The sequence below is a fragment of the Lepisma saccharinum genome, unplaced genomic scaffold, assembly GCF_977018435.1.
Source record: "Lepisma saccharinum unplaced genomic scaffold, izLepSacc3.1 HAP1_SCAFFOLD_558, whole genome shotgun sequence".
Classification (NCBI taxonomy): Eukaryota; Metazoa; Arthropoda; class Insecta; order Zygentoma; family Lepismatidae; genus Lepisma; species Lepisma saccharinum.
Window position 1 is genome coordinate 77715 of NW_028143235.1, and position 21620 is coordinate 99334.

At 36.8% G+C, this 21620-nt stretch overlaps 1 protein-coding gene across 2 annotated transcripts; it reads right to left on the minus strand.

The window, feature by feature from the left end:
* LOC145983027 (sodium-coupled neutral amino acid transporter 7-like) lies at nucleotides 1-21265 on the minus strand. 2 transcript variants are annotated; one of them, XM_083116311.1, is made up of 9 exons: nucleotides 21134-21265; nucleotides 11897-12082; nucleotides 9205-9329; nucleotides 8825-9023; nucleotides 8130-8265; nucleotides 6233-6383; nucleotides 4722-4984; nucleotides 1429-1628; nucleotides 1-447 (listed from the first exon to the last, which is right to left on the minus strand). In XM_083116311.1, exons 2-9 carry the CDS (start codon nucleotides 11994-11996, stop codon nucleotides 266-268), a joined length of 1356 nt encoding a protein of 451 aa, XP_082972437.1. In that variant the 5' UTR covers nucleotides 11997-12082; nucleotides 21134-21265; the 3' UTR covers nucleotides 1-265. The 2 variants fall into 2 exon arrangements, with proteins under 2 accessions (XP_082972437.1, XP_082972438.1); XM_083116312.1 differs by having other exon boundaries at nucleotides 21084-21245.
* Between the last annotated feature and the right edge of the window lie 355 nt (nucleotides 21266-21620).

Below are 21620 nucleotides of genomic sequence, written 5' to 3' on the forward strand. Positions count from 1 at the left end.
TATAAGTTTTGAAACAATCCTCACAAGACACCACTTCAATGAGATATAATACAATATTGGAAGGCAAATATCACAGATAACAAAATAAAAATATACATTTATTTCTGGTATATGAAATATCAGTGAGCAAACAAAGAGTATTTAAAGAAATTATTCTTTGTATGAATATCAACGAGGAGTGTAACTTCAGTCACATATGCTAAATTATTAAATTAAAATGCGATTTCCATCGTACTTTACAATACACTTTCTATATACAATCACTTCATATACACAGTTTTATAGGAGCAACTGCACTTGTATTTGGTTGTACTGCTTGCACGAAGACAACTCCAAATAAAAATATTCCAAGAATAATAAATATAGCAGCCAAGATAATCACAACTTTATCTTTGTTTAACAAAATGCTTGGGTCCTTCTGTAATGTTGACTGCATCAAACATATACCTAACAAAGAAACAGATAATTAAATTCTAGAAGGAACACTTTAGGTATGGTTAAATTCATAGCAAAAACGTGGCTAAAATTTACTCTAGCACAAATTATTGGGTATTACTGTATTAGGTTATTAAAAAGGTGGTATTTCATGCAGTGGCGTACCTAGAATTTTGGATTATTTCTTTTAGTAGTCAGCCATAATTTTCCCATCCTTTTTTTTTTTTTTTTTTTTGCCTTTGACCTTTTTTTAGAAATACTGGGCCAAAAAGGGGGGGGGGGGTAGGTTGACTACCACCAAGCTCCCCTTAGGCACGCCACTGATTTTATGCCCCATGTGGTCAACATATTAAAAACAAGATAAAATCACATGTACCATGTTTTGTCTTCAGAATTTTTGAATTAGGGTAGATAAGTTCAGCAATGTAATCAGAACATATTTTCTTTGCAGTTCTTAATCCATTTCAACTATTTTAAACCTTCCAAGACTCATTCCCACTATAGAAAGGGCATACATTGAGAAATAAGCCTTTTTGATACATACAAATGTGTATTCTGAAAGTTCCAGTTTGACTTGACCACCTCTCATATTATTGTGTGTTTATGTAAAAAGCGTAATGTAATTTTTTCTCAATTACACAAATACTGGAATGCTTAGGGTACTGTAATTACATATATTGTTGTGACAACTAATTCAATGAAGAAATGCCAATTTTGCTACATATTGTGAATTTAACTCAATTTTAGTGTTAGTGTTATTGATTCAATAGGTGAGAATTTTCCACAATACATAACTTTCCTTTTCATGTGTAAGTTGTTGAAACATAAAGGTGAATACTGAAAATTGTTTATAATGGGGGGAAATCAAGCTATGGAATCATGTATGTTGTCTACTTAACACACTGTCAACGCTCATGAATGAATTTAATACATTTTAAAAGACTCAAACCCATAAAAATGTAAAGAACACAGTTTTAATTGTTGTACTCATACCTGGAAACACAAAAATGAAGACTGCTGCTAGACTTCCTAACACATCAATTACATCTCCAATATTTGGAATGAAAACAGCCAGTAGGAGTGTCAACGCAAACCATGCAGTTGCAATTACGACTCTTGCCTTAGTGCTTGTTTCTGATCCTTGTTCTGATCCACAGCAACAAATTTCATTCCATAAATTCTTAACAGCCTCCCTAAAGAAAAGTTTAAAACCTTTATCCATTGTGAAATTTGAGAAATAAACAAACTCATCAAATTTTTCGAACTTAGTCTTGCTACTGTATAGACTAAACAAAAAAAATGTACAATTTGATTTTGGCCTCAGTTTTTTCTGAACAACATTGAACATTATTTTTTTTCAAAATTTTGCATGCCACTGTTATGATTATATTGATTTTAAAATGTCTTACAATATAGGGTTGTGAGCTGATACTATTTTCGGCTATTTTGCAGACTAACAAGGCTCTGGTGTCTGGACCCATTGCCAGGTACTTGTGTTGTGCCATCCATGTGCGTTTCCGATTGTCCCTTCATCTACTTCATCTCATCACCTTTCATTCTCATGTTCATATGTTTGTGATTGCCCCTTCATCTCATAATCTCATGTTCACAATTAGCCAAAACACGAAGTAAAATAAATCAATTCATTCCAACTGGAAGTTGCTGGTCTGGGAAAAATTTCCTGTCCCCATTCCAGCTCGAAGTAATAATTTCTACATTTCAGGATGCCAACTAAATAAGGAATTTTTAAATGATCTTGTATTATGAGGGGCAGTCAAATGAAAACCGAACACCTACTCCTCGCAAAAGTTGGCAACACTGTTGTTACATATCGATACTGCCATCTGTAGAGTAGGAGAAATGCATAGTGCAAACGCACAGGTCCACACAGTTGCTTCGTCATTGCTCAGGAGGTGAGCGTAGTGAAAAGTGTGTTCGTCCAGCATTGGAAATGGAGACAAGCAAAGAAGAGCAGAGAGGTGTGGTTCGTTTCTTGGTGGCTGAGGGTGCTGGAACACTCGAAATTCATCGTCGCATGTCTGCAGTGTATAGCGAACACTGCATGTCCCTGACAAGTGTGCACGAGTGGCAGAAGAGATTCCGCAAAGGACGCACATCACTGCAAGACGATCCGCGCCCGATCTGGTGAGGGATAAGCTTCAGACATTTGGCTGGGAAACGCTTGAACATCCTCCGTACAGCCCCGATATTTCCCCTTGTGACTTCCACATTTTTGGTGACCTGAAGAAAGACATTCGTGGACGTCGGTTTCATTCGGACGAGGAGTGCAACAGTGGGTGAGGTTGTGGATCCGTCAGCGACCTACCTCTTTCTACAAGACTGGAATTGATCGTCTCGTCTCCCAGTGGAATAAATGTCTTAACACTTGTGGCAATTACTTTTGAATAAAACAAACCCCATTGTCACTTTTTGGCAGGTGTTCAGGTTTCATTTGACTGCCGCTCATATTATGTAATTTTCAGAGGTTTTTTGCACTATACACCATGTCAAGAAATCCTGAACATGTTCCATTCCAACCCACACACTCCTAGTTCTCTCAATATGAACACACATGTTTAAGCTTTACACAGTAACGACGAATATCAGTGGTTTGCTTAAAAATGCCCAACTGTTTTCTTCGCACCATACTGGTGCAAAATAAATGTAAATTTAAATTTTGTGTAATTTCCAGAATATTTAGACTGCAAAAGTACCAAGCGGCTTTTTACAAAATCTTCAAGATATTGGAACACCAAGTATCAGCTTTTACAAGCACATTAACTAAAGGAAAACTAATATATTATTGTTGTTACACACAGTAGTAAATTTCCATTGGTGGTTTTATTGGTATCAGAAAAAAACATTGTAATATTAACATTCAAAATATTTTGAAAATCATAAATAAATGTGCCACTGAAGTTCCTTGGTTCAAGTACCAGCATGGGTATGAGCATTCTCTGTTAATCTCTCTTCAGCAGCTTCATCTAAATCACTCATTCTCACGGGTAGAAATATACAGGGTGCCCACTTGACATGGTGGTTGAAAATGTTCACTTACCAACTGAATTCTTAAATCCAGTTCCAATTTTCTTTTTTTTAATATTTCAAGTTCGATTACGGAAACTGCCATTACTTTTGTTTTAAGTAATGAGTACAGTACGTGTTTTTTTTTAATATTTGTGTGATTTCTGTACCACGTGTATCATTAAATCAGAATAATAAACATGCAATAATAAAGGTTTGCACTGTTGCTAGCTAAATTTTAAAATCTGCAGCCATGTAGTAAAGACTCATATATTAGAATGTATTGCATAGTTATTCACGTTCTTACAGGTAGTCTTTTCTTTAGGAAAGCCACTACCATCAAAGAATTAATTACTTTTAATCAAATCTTGTATTAATTAATAAATTAAAAGTTTTAATTCATGTTAAAGGGAATAAAAAATGCAGTAGATAATTAGAATACGTACGTGAGTACTACAATGATTTCTGCGAAACTTACTTGTAAATTCGATTAATTTCGGTGGCCTCTGTCACTGTTGGGTTGACTTTCGGTTCCTGTTGTTTCCTCGCTTACCGCTAGGAATGCTGGTGTAACCATTTCGTCTGCTGCGTGTCATATGGTTGGAGTTGTTGAAAAAGCGGGAGCCAAACCTGATGTCCTGACCACTGTCGATATTGAGCTCGTGCAGAAAGTGCATAAGAGACGCACGCAATTATGGCTCAACCTTAACTCAAACCTATCACAGGCAGCAGACAAAATGGTTACACCACACACGCAGCAGACAAAATGGTTACACCAGCACCCTTAGCGGTAAGCGTGGAAATAAGAGAAACCGGAATTCAACCAAAAGTGAATCATCGAGTTTCCCAAGTCGATGATGGTAGAGGCTACCGAAATTAATCGAATATTTAGAAGTAAGTTTCACTGAAATCATTTTAGTAGTCACGCACGTAATCTAAATGTTTTAAGATCACATTTCATAGCTTACTTTAGTTAGACTTATGACTTTCTTAGCCTGCATTTAATAATAATAATAATAATAATAATAAAAAGCTAGCGCTTGAATTATTTTTAGTTTTGTCTACCCCTTGCTCATCTTCATCATCACTGATTGGCCAATGCTAAGAACATCAATACAAATGCTTAAATAAATTCATACATTTCTTCCACTAATAACACAAACATTTCCATGACATTTTAATGTCAAATTTTAAATTAAATTGCCATTTCTGTGTATGTATTTATATAATTAGAAGTTTATTACACTGTACAAATAACATACCTGCCACAGAAGAGTAAAATAGGGTATGTTGTGAAAGTCTTGACAGCGATCGCAACTATTCCAATAAGTACAACAGGGTCAGATCCATTGTATGATTCTAAAATATCACTTTCTACATTTGAACCAAATGTAAGGTAGCCATAAGTAGCTGCAACTGTGTATGTAAATACACAGACCACAATCGCACAGCAAACAGACAATGTGCAGTTCTTCGTGGTCCTCTCTTTAAGGCACGAGTAAATGGGGATAACACTAACATGGCACTGGAAAATATAAAGAACAAGAGCTGATTGTTAATGTGTACCTTTTAAGACAGATATACCTTGATTTTTCTCTTGAGTTTTTTGATTGTTGCAAGCAGTAATTGTTGTAATTTTTCAAATCTCTCTTAGCGTTCCCACTGCTCTGGAAATCCCAGAAAAGTCTGGAAATTTTGAAAATATATCCAAATCCTGGTTCGATCCCCGGCCGGTTCAAATCCGGGAACTTTTCTAACGATGGAAGTGGCCCCGGCGCCCACCCAGCGTCGAATAACATGGGTACCTGGGGGAAACCCTGGGGGGTAAAGGCGGTCAGGGGCGTGATGCTGATCACATCACCCCCACTCACGACCGGATCAAGAAAGTGTGGGGCGTTACCCCCACACCCCCTATACGCCTTCATGGCGTGGTGCTAAGCACAGGGGAACACTTTACCTTTTTTTTATCCAAATCCTGGAATAGTCTGGGAAAATCAAGTGTATTTCGTACAGTCACTGACACTATTGGGTTGTAATGAATCCCACTGAAAGTCAATGGGGGTTGTTACAACCCATAAGTGTCCATGGCTGTACTTGCCAGGATCTGGGATTGAAAATAAATTCCGATTTTTTCATGAATCAGTCTGTTGATGGGAGATATTGCATATAAAAATGTGTATTAATTTTTATTATATGTTGATTTACTTTGAACAATGTTGAATAAACTTCATTGTCTTGAATAGAAAGTGCAAGTTAATGCTTAAAACTTGGCCAGTACCATGGTAAAATAGGTTTTGTGATGAATTAACTGCTGTTTTAATATTCTTATGTAATACTTGACTATTTTAAGTAAAATGCTGGTAAATTTATATATAAATGCAGTGGAATGCTTACATATTATTAATTAATCAATATTTTGAACAAATTTTAATTACAGTTTTGAAACATCAGTATAGGTGAGCAGTATTGGTTAAAACTGGTATCAACCTTATGTTAAACCACCACAAAATTATCTGGAAATGTATTTTACATGTGCCTTAAAAACCTGCAAACGTCAGGGAAAGTTCTGCCAAAATGAATAGGATTGATCTCGTATGGTTTTGCTTTTCAAAATGTTGAATATTACAAATTGTAAAATCACATTTAAGTAGGAGCAAAACGTAATGCCCTACATGAAACCACAAATAAATAAATACAAAGAATAAAATAAAAATATGGAAAATACTATAGATGATACATTCTAAACAAAAAAGGACAGTTACATCAATATTACCTGATAGCCAAAACATATCACAGGTACAACAAAGAAAACGTCAGTCCAGCTATCCGGTTTAGTTTTAATTGGTCCCGGTGTAAAGTTTCCTTTGTAATATTTGTACTGAATGAGAATAACAACATAAATAACAGCTGCCACACCAAGAGAACTGAAAATATTCAAGCAAAGCGCAAAATAAAAATGACTGAAAAAAAATATGCCTAATACAGTAAAACCTCGATTTTACCTATTTCAGGGGACCCAGCTCAAAAAACTTAAAATACTGGAAAATGTAAAGTTCAGGATAACTTTATAGCACTTCGCTCTGTTGGGACCATGAAAATTGAATGTATAATGTGGAAAATGTGAAATCCGGGAACATAAAATCGGGGTTTCACTGTAATTTAGGGATGGGACCGATTAATCGGTACTCTATCGGTATCGGCTGATATAGGCATATCAATTTATCGGTAGAATTACCGATTATTTTACTGATCCGATATATCGATAAATATCTGATAATGTACTGCAAAATTCTTCCATTTTGTTGTAATTTTTATGGATAATCTCCATGCCCTAATTTCTAAAAAAGTAAATGCCTAAATATGCAATTTCTTTTTCACTGCAGTCACCTTGAAACACACATTTATTAAGGAGGTTAATGAACCTTTCAGGTTCTTAAAGGACCATTTCTAATTTTATATCAGATCTGTAGGATATCGGTTATTGGTATCGGTAAATGTAACTGAGCAATCAACTCATGATCTTGCCACTGAAAATTCTGTCCAAGGTATGGTTGTTTCTTTGGGAGTGTCCCTACATCTAATCATCATGGCCACCATGACTAGTCTAAAAAGGCAAAAGCAATATAAAAATAAAAGTGCAACACAATAAGAAGCTACCTTAAAAAATCAAACTGAAGATACAGTGTGTATACAAAGTTCGAATACCATTTTAATAAAATGTCATGCTGCAATGTACAAGATAGAGCAGTACTGTCTCAGTATGTGCCAGTTAGGTCACTGGACTTCGTATGCCTTAGGGCCTCCCCGATGGCATGGTGGTAAGGTGATTGCCTCCCAGTGTTCGATCCGGTGGAGGCACATTGCACAGTGGTTCAGATCCCTTTAAACTGTAGGTACAGTCCCGATTAGCCTTTCTGTGCTCAAAGTGGACTTAAAACAACAATCAATCAATCAAACTTGGTATGACAGAGAACACATTGAGCTCAACCTGTTCTGTGAGTTGTTAAAATGGTAACAAGATTTTATGTACACCTTGTATATGAAACGTTGGCATCTTACCATCCAATAGTTCTCTGTAGAAATTTCTATGATGCAACTCCACACTATACATTTGGAAATTTGCAACATTACCAACATTCAAAACTGTAATTTACCATTTTACGATCTGGTTAATATAAATAACACTTTTTGTAAACAAGAGTCTCATTTTAAGTCATTCTCTTCTGTCGAACATCAGAAATAATAAAAATAGCCATGTATATGTTTCACATGTCCTGTTACTTGAATTTTGTTTTAATTTCTCAAGCTTTGAGCTTTTACTGGTAAATGTGGTACGTGGACATTTTAGCGAATATAAAAGTGTAAATTAAATTTCAACTTTCAGAACAAGAATTAAATAGCAACTTTACCATGTAAATTATGAATTTCATTCCACACTATCTCTTGAGATCAAATCACAAAATTGCAATAATTCCGATGTTTAAATAAATCTACTATTGATGCACAATTTATCATATAACAACTCAATGTTACAACATATTGTATACTTCACAGGATGCTTGAATTCAGGGAACCTCCATTGGCTGGTATTGGTAATTAATTTGAACCAATACCATCAGTTGCCATTTTTATCAATATATCAGTATCAGCTTAGCTCTATCTTGACTCACCTTGCATACTTTAAGAAGTCAATCTTTTTTGAATAACAAAGAGGCAGTATGACAATAATAGAGCTGATCGCAACTGTGAATATGCGGTTCATATACCAGTAGTGACAAAAGTCGGATCCATACAATGAGGCCAGTACTGAAAGGAAAGAAGTAAGATACTTTAAATTCAATACATGACAATTTAAAAAAAAAAAAAAACCTCTATAAATAAATGTCTTGATAATTATTTATTCATCTTGACTTAAGAAATGCATCTTAAAATCTGGATTTTAAAACCAGCTTCTGAGTGAATTAGATCCAGTTTGTGAACATTTTTGGTCCCAAAAAATTCCTAAGTTTGTCTGGGTTACATCCCCAACCAAAAATTTAAAATTATCCTGTCCACACATCCCTAATGAGCCACAGTAGTTTAGTCAGTAGAGCATCTTAAGTGTCAAACAGAGGACCTGCCTTTGATTCGCAGTGTGAGTGATCAGGTCAGGTCTGCATAGAATGGCTCTGGGGCTTGACAAGCCTCTAATGGCTACCTAGGGAGTTAAAGGTAGGTGAAGCATGGTGCTGATCAGATAATTTCCACTATGGCTGAGATCGAGAATGTGTGGACCCTAACTCCCCCATGTAGATTCAAAGCATGGTGTAATGCACAAGGATAGCTTTTCTTTTTACGCCCCTAATGTGTTGGTGTAAGTACTAACCTCTGTCAAACTGATCACCGATGATAATCAGAAATGTGATGCATGTACCGAAACAGTACAATGCAACACAGAGAGAACAGGCAATGAGTCCAAATCTTCCACAGCATGTTTCCAAAACATCCTGCAACGTTTTTCCTCCACTTTGTATTGAACTGTGAGCCAAAATGATTAATGCAGAAATTATGAATACCAGTAACACCTGAGAAGCAAAAGAAACAAGGTTTTGATCATAATATTAATATTTGAGCAGAGTTTGATTCATACTGTTTTTCCTGCTGTTCTTGAGTGAATCATTGAACCAAAATATTACAAAGATAAATTAACAATACTGATTAAAACTTTACAAACCCAGAATTTAACTGCATATAAAAAAAACTTACAGCTTGGACAGTAACTGCAGTTACTACACCCCCTGCCTGATCAAAGGCCTGAGGAAAATTTAGAAGACCTGCACCAAGAGCTGCATTGATGATTAGGAAGACAGCAGCAACCCAAGTACAGCCATCTGAAAAGTAAATGGTACTATATTGTCATCACTGCGTATCATGTACACAATTGCACACGCACATTAAAATAATAAACAGAACTAAACTGATGTATACATTAGGATACTCTACAACATTCCTATCCAGTGGAAGCCAAGCATGCATTTAACATGACACTTAACCCTTAAGGGGGATGAGTCTCTTTGGACAGGCAGTTTTCAAGCACATGCTTTTAAATGTGCAGTGCTGCACAAATCAATTCACAGAAGAAAAAAGTATTTACTGTAGCTGAATGTTGTCAACTGAAACTTATTTGCTGTAGTGAACAGCTGGCCTGAGTAGTTTAGACCACCTGCCTGCTAACGATTAAAAGCAGTTCTACAACTTGCCCCTTTTCTCCTCAAACTGATTGGCAAGTAAAGTTGCATGATAGAGGAACAAGGCTTGGCAAAAGTGTGCTTTTTAGTTGGAAAGTGAGTGAGGTTCCACGTAATAAGGATGTAACTTACAATACGTAATTGAAGTCCAGTTGTGGCAGTTTCACTCTAGCTTCTGCCATACCATGTGGTTTCCTCAGGAGGTGAGACAAGAATAGTCAAAGTTTAAAACATGGGAAGGTAAGTTGGGTTAAAATGGTAAAAGACAGTGCCCTGTCAATCCTTCCTACTCCATCTCTGGCTGGCAACTTCAATTACTTAAATGCACGGCCATGAAATTAGGCAGGTGGCAGAAGTTTGCGCTGTTGAAACGTCGGAGCACAACCTTGTGTGTTCAGAGGTTTAAGAGAATGAAAGATCTTGTTGTAGATATGAGACTGGGGCCTGTAACAAACTTTCAATACACACGATCACCAGTTCTGTATCAAATAGGACTTCGAAGTGCTTTGGGTCAGTCTGATGCTCCAACTAGGCAACCCAGCCCGGTTGACATTGCCACACAGTGCACGGGAACCAACAACTTTTGTCCAGCTCTTGCTTTGCTTTTCACATATGTGGCACCAGTGCAATTCTACCCAGCCACCTATTTTCATGACCGTGCCTTTAGTGAAGGCTGTAGTAGTTTAGCAAACAGGATTTTCTTCCACAGTTCATCAGGGAACATAGTCATCATGGTTAGTCAAGTATGTTTGAGTGTTCAACTTACAACCTAACTGAAGTTTCCGGCTTCAGGTCCTGGCCAGGATATGAGTGTTTGTTCTTTCATTTGTTTCATCTAATAGTCATACATCACCATCAGTATAGGAAAGTAGGAAAATTAGATAGAAAATTTGATATATGAATCATGGAAGATCTTTTTAAATGTAATTTACAGGACAGACTATTAGGAACCATCCAGATCAGTGTATCTCAACCCCTTGGCCGTGGCCTGATACCAGACCCTGGATTCAATTATATCGGGCTGCAAGAGGTTCATTAGATTGAGTGGTTGACAACTAATTTAAACAATTTTATGTTTCTCAACATAATCATACCATCACTCTTCATGATTATAGAGTATTTTATTTAATTTCAATTCCTTATTAATTAATGTATATACAGTAGGCATTGTACATGTTGTTGACAATACTAAGCAGGCCAGATGTAGTTTCTTTTTTGTACAGTAAAATACACTTAAAACATGGTTTAAACTACTATATAACTAATTTTAATGTATGGCCGTACCATTTATAGGATTTATTGGTCTTTTTTGCATTACTTCGGTTCGTTCAGCCTATGGTTCAATCCCGAGGTGGCCGAACTAGAGGGTGCCTACTGTAGTTACAAAATTAGAAAGTAAGGATTAAGTTGTTGTTATGATGCATTGACTTTTACAAAGAGAATTTACTGGGCATGGTCTTAGAAAGGTTGAGAACCACTGATCTAGATCATAACTAATTTGCACAATTATGACCAGGTGCAGATCCACAGGGAGGGCGATAGGGGCGACCGCCCCTCACAACAGCTTTTTTTTTCCTTTTTTTTTATGTCCAATATTACTGAAGACTCAAATGTTTTGTATTTTATCATGAAGTTTAAGAATATTTTTAAAAGCTTGATTTAAGTCCACTTTATGCTCATGATAGGCTAATTGTAACTGGACCTACAGTTTAAATTTGGATCCGAATCACTTGCAATATGCCTCAAAAGGGGATTGAACCCAAACCTCTTGGTCTTTTTACCGTAACAATGGAGATAATTATGATAACGACATTCAATAACAACAACCTATTTTGTCTGGATCCCTATTTTTGCAAACCACTACTCTAACCTTTGGAAGTCAGCTTGGTATATTGTTTGTATAAAACAGTGGAACCCTATTACCTTTGTCTGTGGTGGAACTGTAGGTTAGCATTTATTCTAGGCGAGACTCAGTCCCGATTAGCCATCTGTTCATAAAGCAGACTTAAAAACAAGTGAGGTTAGAATTGATTTTTGGTGAGGTGAGGTATCCGACCGAAATTCGCCCCTCCCAACTGTAACTTCTGGATCCGCCACTGATGATGCCAGCACCCAATTGAAGAGTATCATTTGAACCATTTTTAAAAAATAAACCTTAGTCTTGTGACAGCTTGTTTTCCAGTATGAAAATACTCAAAGATATTATTTACCATCATTTCTGACTTCCATGCTGTTACCATCAACTGTGGTGAACCAAAGTTCTGTTGCTGTGTTAATAACGGAGTCATCAGGATCCAGCAATCTGTCCATTTCCGAAATTGGTATAAATAACAGAGCAAAGATTACTACAAAATGTTTCCCTTCTCATCTGCTGGAAATCGTCACAGCTCTACTACCTGCAAAATAAATTATTTAGTATATTCCAAGTAGAAAGCCTCTTTGGAAAAATCACATCATTTTTATGGAATTAGATTTAATCGTAAAAACCACTCTCATACAAAAAGCAAGACAGGTCAATTAAAAAAATTACAAAATGAATAAAACTTCAAGTTGTCCTCACAATGTTAAGTAATGGAAATTTTGAAACACCCACCCCGAATGGAACCAGAAACTAGGAGCGATTGGAACATTTAATTATGCATAATTTGTCACTTTGCACTATACCACAATAATAAATCTTAAGACTATTACTAGACAGTTCCAGAGAGGGGCTAACATCGATAAAATATCAATAAAATTAACCGGTGGTACGGTTTAATATTTGGCCACTTGGTACAAGTTTGGTATATCAGAGACACATTTCTTCATTTTTACAGAAGAAACTACTTATGGAAATGAGTTTCTGTAACATTTTGAAAGTTCGTGGAGGTATTTTCTCACCGTAGAAGGCTGCACAACAAGAAATAAGCACTTTTGATATAATAAATTTGCATTTTGTGCAAAGCGACAACATTATGCTGTTGTTTCCATTATGTACCAGCAGATGGTGCGAGTGTCGAAAGTCACGCAGTCTCGCCAGTGTTTCCAAACGTGCCTTTTTTTACGAGAATTTCTTTTCTTTTTTTAACTATGCTTACCTAACCTTGCCGGAAATGGTCCGTGGGGCTATATTGAATGCTTTTTGGGGCTATCTGTAAATGGTTCATGGGTCTATTGTGAATGGTTTTTGGGGCTATCTGTAAATGGTTCATGGGGCTATCGTGAATGTTTTTTGGGGCTATCCATCAATGGTTCTTGGGGCTATCGTGAATGATTTTTGGGGCTATCCGTCAATGGTTTGTGATGACATAATGAACACGAAAGTAGGTATTTTTCAGTTAAGAAGGTTTAAACACTGCATACCCACTCCAAATAGGGTCATTCCATGTCAAGTGGTCTAGGGCTCCACGCTCGACCATCTCGGATTTGGCTGAAATTTTGTATGTTGAGTACCAAATGTCTCAAACGAAGTTTGGCCAAGTTTTAGATTTTCCAGTGGCATACTTATTGAGATAAAGCCAATTGTTTGACCCCATACCCTGACCACATAACGTACGGTACTGAGATTTCACCAACTTTGAGACCTAATATCTCTATTAATTTTCTTTTATAACAAATGAAACTTAGCTAGCCTGTACAACTTTTTGCACTCTATTTCATGGTAAAAATAACTATTATTTCTGTGCATGCTGTAGCAAGATAAATTATGTCAAAGTTAGTCAAAAAAATTGACCTTTCAAAAAAACTGAAAGTTTAAAGTTACATAGCTCCTTAAATATTTATTTAATAGATGCCCAATTTGATACATAGTGGCTCTACAAGTTGTTCTTTGAAAGTTTGTAATTTCATGACAGTAGCTCTTTCTGTTACTTTACAAAGTTAGTGTAAAGTTGACAATTTTTGTAAAATGGCTAAAAATAGGGTATTTTCAATCCCATATTCCAAAAAAGTATCTTCTAGAAACGTTTTTAAACCACTTTCATCGGGAAGAGCATGTCTTAAACCTTCTAGAAAAGTAGATTTAATTGACTAACGCCAGCATACAATGCCCTAAAAAATGGGCCAAAGTGAGAAGCATTTCCTTATTACAGCTTTCATTTTAATATTCAAATTCTGCCCTTTTATAGGTTAAGACTTCTCTTAATGCTTTTTATAGAGAAATTATGAGTATTATATTGCGTTGGTCCATGGTGACATTGTCACTACCAGTTCATGAACATGAACTGGCAGCCCCATCGCCGTAGGGGCCATGCCCGATAGCCGTGCAATACCAGCCACGGGTGGGTTTCTTAGTCAAGGTTCCCAAGCCTTTGATTTGGTTTCTTAATCGAGGTTCCAAAGCCTCAAGTGGGTGTCTGCCTGGATCCCAAGCCAATGATTGAGCAGCTTATCCTAGGTTCTCAAGCCTAAAGTGGGTATCTTATATGGTTCCTAAGCCGATGTCCACAGCTTGATTTCAATTGATAGCAATCTTCACATTCTGTTACATTTATAAGCCACTTCCTTCAGCACATTTTCTGGAAATTGATATTGTCGGCCTGACGATGTGACTGAAGGAGCAGGGAGCATGCAAATGAGATGTTGCTCTGGAATCCAACATATACCCTGCCTTTCTGGCCAATAAAACGAATGAGCAGGACCTGGCGGATGCATGAAATTTACCAATGCATCATTTTCTTCAATTGAAACCTCAACAACATTGCCAGTCCACCATTTGTTGTCATAAATACAGGCAACGTAACAACCAGGGGACAGCTCAGCCAATTTCAAGTGCAAAATAGTGGTATCAGAAATTCTGGCAACAAAATTTATCGTGTCATTGGAAACTTTGCTGACACTAATCGAGTTTAAGCCAACTGGTATGAATTGGTGATGCTCTCTAGAGTCGTTTTCACGTTCAGAAGAGACAACGGCGCTTATGGAGAAACCGCACAGTGTTGCCAATACAGCGCTAGCTCATGTCGCCGGGAAATGATGACCTTCCTTCAGAATGAAGGTGTTACATATTTTGTATATATAATGATAATTATATGTAATTATTAATATTAATATTATACTGTGAACGTTACAGTTACCCTTTTTACTATGATCCATTGCGATCACTACACACGCGAGTGTAATGCACGAATATGACATTTCAGAAATCACTTAAAAAAGTAAAAATCACTGAGAGCTCACACAACTGAAAACACTTTTTCGGGAGAGGGAAAAAGTCTAAACAGACCAAAGCAGATCTCTCACTCAAGTAAGCATGGGTTAGATTCAAGTTGCAACCCAAACAAACAAATGAGTTATGGCCCACGTGAACTGACAAGACGCGAATGACTCAAGCAAGGCATGTGATATTTCTATCTTGAAGCCCCATATTTTGTCACGTGTTGGAAAGCCTTTCAAAGGTTAATATGGTGTCTATGAATTTATGTGTACGTTGGAAACTGAAAGGTGATCTTCATTTCAGCATTAATGTCGACAGTAATGTAAACGAAAACAACGTGTATTTGCGACAGCACTAATGTTGCTCACAACAGCAGCATTGGAAATAATTGTCAATTATTAAATTTAAGTAATTTCAATTCTATTATAACAAACTGCATGAAGTTCATATTTTTACTGAATGGAAATAAAATAACAATTGGAAAACTTCGTGGTGATAGCCGGAATGCTGCGGTGAGTCGGCTCAAGATGGCCAGACAACGTCTCCTTACTTCGCGCGCGGTTCGGGTTAAAAAGAAACTCCAAATGCATGGAAGTAATATTTCTGGGAACCTTTGAGTGGTTATAAAAAATAATTTCATTATTTTCTCCACAACTTTGTCGCTGGAAGTTTTTACTTGGAATTACAGAACAAAAAATGGCCAGCGACGACATTTTCTACTGCACGAATATAAAAAATCTCCACATACTTTATTTGAATATTTTTTAATGCAAATATGTTTTCAAGTATTGATAAATTCTGAGTACCACCGTCACCTATGACAATTAAAAAATAGTGTCAATTTTTTTCATAATGAAAGCTTCAATTTTACGGCATGTTTCAACGTTAGGAATGAAAACAATGTAAAAATTGTGTTTTCACGGAAAATTTGCGTTTTTAATTTATCTAAAATTATGTAAGCAAGTTACCAGTTTTTTGTGTTCACCATCGTATTCTCTACAAAATTTCCTGCAAAACTGCAGGTACCGATTTTACTTAAGCTAAATTTGTAAATCCAGAAATTTCACAACAGCGCGCTCGTATTTCCCATAAGAAAAGCATTGCCCATAAGAGCCCATTGTGTCTTCTGAACGTGAAAACGACTCTAGTACCAGCTATTGTGCTGCTTTCTCGCCACCGTTCTTCTTGAAACTTTCTGCTCTCTTCAATTTCATCTTTTGTGACAAAAATATATTTAATTCCACTTATGTTTTGACCACAAAAGTCAAAGAGATCTTTTGGCGTCAATATTTGGTCAGATGAAGGTCTCTGGAGACTTGCCCGAGCAGCCAGCCGTTTAGTTGTGCCACCAACCCCATCACAGGGTGATTTTCCATGGCTTGTACCAAAGAAGTTCCATTCAGCCTCGATATTGAAATCATTTTTATGGTTGCATAAATTCACAAAGTTCTTGTAGTTTTTATATTGGGCAGCAGAACCATCACTGAAGTAGTATATTTTGGTAACTTCTGTCCGCGTCACCAAAAATTCGATTAACTTTCGAATAAACACATGTACAGACACTGTATCATGTTGCAATTTATCAGAAATCATGCAACAATTAACAATTTGTAAGTTGCCCATATTGTCGACATAATATGCAACGAATGGATGCACGGTGGCCTGTGAATTTTCCCAGTGAAAGCCCTGGGCAGCATCTTGCACTACAAATGAGTAGTTCTCGGCAAAGTCCATCAGAACTATCAATTCTGTTGCTTTTAAGTTAGTCTTCAATGACTTCAAGTAATCACTTTGGTGCTTTGCAACAAAATGATGGCCTGTCAGCTTCCAAATCTTGCTTGAGAGTTTTTCAATAAAATTTTCCACTGTTAATACATTGGTTTCTAGTGTTTCACGGTCAGTATGAACCCACTGTTTGAATTCAATCGATTCCTCTGCATCCCAGTCATGGAATATTTCTTCTAAGTAAACCATAACTGCATCTTCACCTGGGCAGCTTTGACAACGGTGCAGCATACAGTCCTTGGCACTCAGATCACATACTGCCTTTTCTATTAGCATTTTGTAGTCATCTTTAATATTAGCACTTTGCATCATGAGCTTAACATTCTGATGTATGGTGCACACACAGATGGAATGCATGCCTGACGCACCAACAGTCACACACCACTTTGGCCTGAGGTCGCAAAATTTGGAGAAACTGATTTCAGCTCCATATTTATTACGGTATGCCACGTACAGCTCTTTAAGGTTGCACAATATCAACCGCTTCTGCTTTTGAACTTTAATACCACCAATCCGAACTGAAACATAATCTTTTTTGCCAGGACACATCCTGCTAAATTCGTCATCTTCATAGAAACGGTTGACTCTTTCAGCAACTTCCTTTGACAATGGTTTGCCAACCTTTGCATCAGGTAATGTACATATACCTTTTTCTGCCCTAATTTTCCGGGCTGTTTTGACCATGCGTTCAGAAACGCCAAACTTCCTTGCAGTTTCCTTTATTGACAAACTTCTTGGGGCCATAGTCAGCAGCTGAACTTTTCTTGATCTACTGGATATTTCGATTTTAGCTTTCATTTCTTTGATAAGGTCAGTGTAATCATTACACAAACTGCATTCAGCAGAGCGACTAGATTGTGCAATATCATCTGTCATTCCGGAGACGGACATGATTTTTTCTGCTATCACATTTTGTGCATGTTCAATTTTGTGTTTCAAATAGCCAGCTTTGTTTTGGCTGCTTATCCTACGAATTTTCAATGGAGAAGTGCCTAAAGCAGTCAAGCTTTGATCAAGACTATAGGATGCATTTGAATCAAATTCGTCAGAAGAAGAAGTTGCTGTGACTTCAGTCTTAGAAACGTATTCAGCTTTGCACTTGATGCAAATTTTCTGACCTGGCTTTACATTCACTTTGGTCACTTTGTTCAGTTCCTCAGACATGGCTAAAGTGACCTTTAACAAGCCACCTTTGATCATGTGGTTCTGCTTTCCAAACGGATTGCAACACGATTTTTGGCTCATTTCGTACTTGAGGAGGTATTTTCCTTGGTGATGCAAACAGACCAATTCATTGTCCATAAGCTCAACTTCTGATCGTCGAGCAATAAGTAATTTTTCATTTGCTGACAAGCTGCTAACAGAAATTAGCCCGATTTTGTTGGAATAAAATGAACCATGGTGACATTTTGATGACAATTTTTGCCCAACAGTGCATTCGGTTATAGGAGAATCATAATCAATTGCTTCGCTGACGTCCATTTCGAATTAGATCAATTAGCAAATTATATCATACTAATGGGAATCTAAAAATCTGTATAATAGGTTAAATGTGCTCGTTTATGAACGAAAACTTGTCTAATAATATCAACACATATGAGAAAATCAAGAAATCTAAATAACAGCATGATTGCATTTTGAATTATATTTGTCGCTATGGCAATGACTTTCAACTTTGGCCCTCTTTTTTTGGCACTAGATGCTGGCATTAGTCAATCAAATCTACTTTTCTAGGTGCTTTAAGACATGCTCTTTCCAATGGAAGTGGTTTTCAAACGTTTCTAGAAGATACTTTTCTGCAAAATAGAATTTAAAATACCTCAGTTTTTGACTTTTTACACAAATTGTCAACTTTACACTAACTTTGTAAAGTAACAGAAAGAGCTACCACAATGAAATTATAAACCTTTAAAGGACAACTTGTAGACATGCTATGCATCAAATTTGACATCTATTAAATAATTATTGAAGGAACTATGCAACTTTAAAATTTCAATTTTTTTTAAAAGTCCATTTTTTTGGCCGACTTTGATATAATTTATCTACCTACAGCGTGCACAGAAATAATAGTTATTATTACCATAAAATAGAGTGCAAAAAGTTGTACAAGCTAGCTAAGTTTCACTCATTTTAAAAGAATATAAAGAGAGATATTAGGTATCAAAGTTGGTGAAATCTCAGTGTCGTACGTTACGTGGTCAGGGTATGGGGTCAAACAAATGGCTATATCTCAATAAGTATTCTACTGTAGAATCTAAAACTTTACCAAAGTTCGTTTTAGACATGTGGTACTCTACATACAAAATTTAAGCTAAATCCAAGATGGTCGAGCGTGGCACTTTTCTGAAACTAGACCACTTGACATGGAATGACCCAATAGACAAAACACAAGCACGACGCACGATGATCCACAGCTGTGCACGCCATATTCTATGTTCTGCAACAGAAGAAAGGAACCAAAAGAATTACTCGTAATGTGAAAAATCCATGTTATATTCATGTAAAAAGCATAATGGCACCTTCAACTATGTTCCGCAATACACAATTCGTAAGTACGAAACATGAGAAACACAAAATATCCGATTGTAATGTGTCTCCGATATAACGAACTGGGTAAAATTATAGAATGAGGGAAACGGATTCCTTCAAATTTACAGGAGAAAGTACTTACGGAAATCATTTTCTGTATCGTTGAGGAAGTTTGTGAATGTAGTTTTGACACATTTTAATGTGAAAACATGTCATTTTCTGCAAAAATCTCTGTCCGACACGCTATTTCTGCTGCCGCCATTTGCTTTCTGCACGAGAGTACAATGTTCCGTGTGTTAAGATGACACAACTCCATAGTCAGTGTTCCAGCCTCACCGTGTTTTCACTAGAACGTGACGTGTCGAGTATTTTTTTTTTTAACTATGCTTGGGGCATATTTTTGGGGTTAACGTAAATGGTTTTTGGGGCTAACGTCAATGGTTTGTGGGGCTAACGTCAATGGTTTGTGACGTATTACCATAATTTCAAATCCGGGCACGAAAGTAGGTATTTTCCGGTGAACGAGGTTGCAACACTGCATAAATCGACAAAACACTCGCACAACGTGACGCTATCGCCCGCCATAATGTGTTACAGAATCGAAATAACAAGTAACAGTAAGCACTCGTAAATCTAAGAAATAGACATTGAGATGCATTATTTCACTTTAGGAAATGTTCCGCATTCCAAAATAGGGTAACAGTTTCATGCATCGGAGACACATTTCTTCAATTTTACACAAGAAACTACTTACGGAAATGAGTTTCTCCAAGGTTTACAACCTCCGTCGATATATATTCTTCCTAAAACTTCATCCTACAATGCAGCAGATCAATAAATAATCACTTTTCATGTAATAATATTGCGCATTTTGTGAAAATCGACAACATCATGCCGTTGTTTCCAAGATGTACCTGCAGATGGCTCTAGCGTCGGAAGTCACACGATCTCGCTAGTGGAATCAGGGTTTCCAAACGCGCGATTTTTTTCGAGAAACGCAATTTTTTTTTCTTCGAGAAACGCGCGGTTTTTTGTCGAGAAAGGAAAATGGTTTTTCGATGAATTTGGGGGTGAAATGGGTGCTAATGGAACCTAACCTAACAGGCCTAACGTAACCTCGTGTGAATGGTTCGTGGGGCTACCCGTGGATGGTTTTTGGGGCTAACGTCAATGGTTTGTGGGGCTACCCGTGGATGGTTTTTGGGGCTAACGCCAATGGTTTGTGGGGCTACCTGTGGATGGTTTTTGGGGCTAACGTCAATGGTTTGTGGGGCTACCCGTGCATGGTTTTTGATCCCCGGTTTTTTACAACTTTCATGCACAATAGAGTTGGAAACATTGATATTTGAAAACAAAAGAAGCGTTACAATTCGCAAAGCAAGCGATATCGCACGGTGACGTGCTTTCCGTAGCATTAAGAAAAATGGTTTATTTTAGCAGAAAAAGTGTTTGTTTTCGTGCAAAAAGCATATTGGCACCTTCCACTATGTTCCGCAATACATAATTGGTAAGTACAAACCACGAGAAAGACAAAATATCCGATTTAAATGTGTCTCCGATGCATGAAACTGTTACCCAAAATAGTACGTTAGCAATTTAAAAAAGTCCGAAATATATGATTCATAGGTGTTTCCCCCATACTATAATGGTACCACGAACTGTTACCCTCAATTGGTAAGTACGAACCATGTGAAACGCAAAATATCCGATTTTAATGTGTCTCCGATATACCGAACTGTTACCGCACACTTTTCTTGCCATGCCTAACATTTGCCTGAATAGGTGGACCATTATCAACCCGTAAACAAATGTCCATTGCTGGACATTTTGCAGCGAACTTTACCAAGAAACTAAAAAGATAATGTGAAACGCAAGTCACCACCAATATCATACATACACAATTGCATGTATTTATTTTAATATTTTTTTTTTAAAAAATCTCAACTTACAATATTCGATCTTCTTTTAGGAAATGAACCTGAAACAACTGACTACTTACGCACGAGATAAATCAACAGAAACTTGTGCTATCACTCTAGGGGTTATCTCTAGGCTATGAGTCATGTTGATTTTAGACCGCATGTGACCTGATCATTCATGTTTACATACAACAAGCCACGGGCGATTCTCGATTTCTAATAATTTTCTTTCAATCCACTGTACATATCGATGCAAGGGGTTGGATCGATAGTTTGTTTCAATTTTAACACACAAATATAACAAAAGTCCCACCTTTCGCTGTACTACGTCACATAAATTCTTCGAAAAGTACATTTACATGCCAAAACTAACATACCTAAATTGCGAACATTTTTATATTCCGCTTAAAAAAAATCGCTTCTGATAAGTAATTCCGATCCTATAAACTTACATGTGTAGCTTAAATGGGTCAATTTTTTGTTGTACGAAGAGCAAAAGGAAAGGGACGTGCTACTATTACGTGTGGAAAGTAAAACCAGTAAAACAAATCGAAGCATTCAACAACA

What these genes read in the sequence shown, in the direction of transcription:
- LOC145983027 (XM_083116311.1), bottom strand. Translation starts at nt 11,996, where the DNA reads ATGGACAGATTGCTGGATCCTGATGACTCCGTTATTAACACAGCAACA. An exon ending in CATGGAAGTCAGAAATGATG is followed by an intron (nt 9,330 to 11,896) that starts GTAAATAATATC and finishes TTTACTTTTCAG; the next exon opens with ATGGCTGTACTTGGGTTGCT. An exon ending in TGATATGTTTTGGCTATCAG is followed by an intron (nt 4,985 to 6,232) that starts GTAATATTGATG and finishes TATATTTTCCAG; the next exon opens with TGCCATGTTAGTGTTATCCC.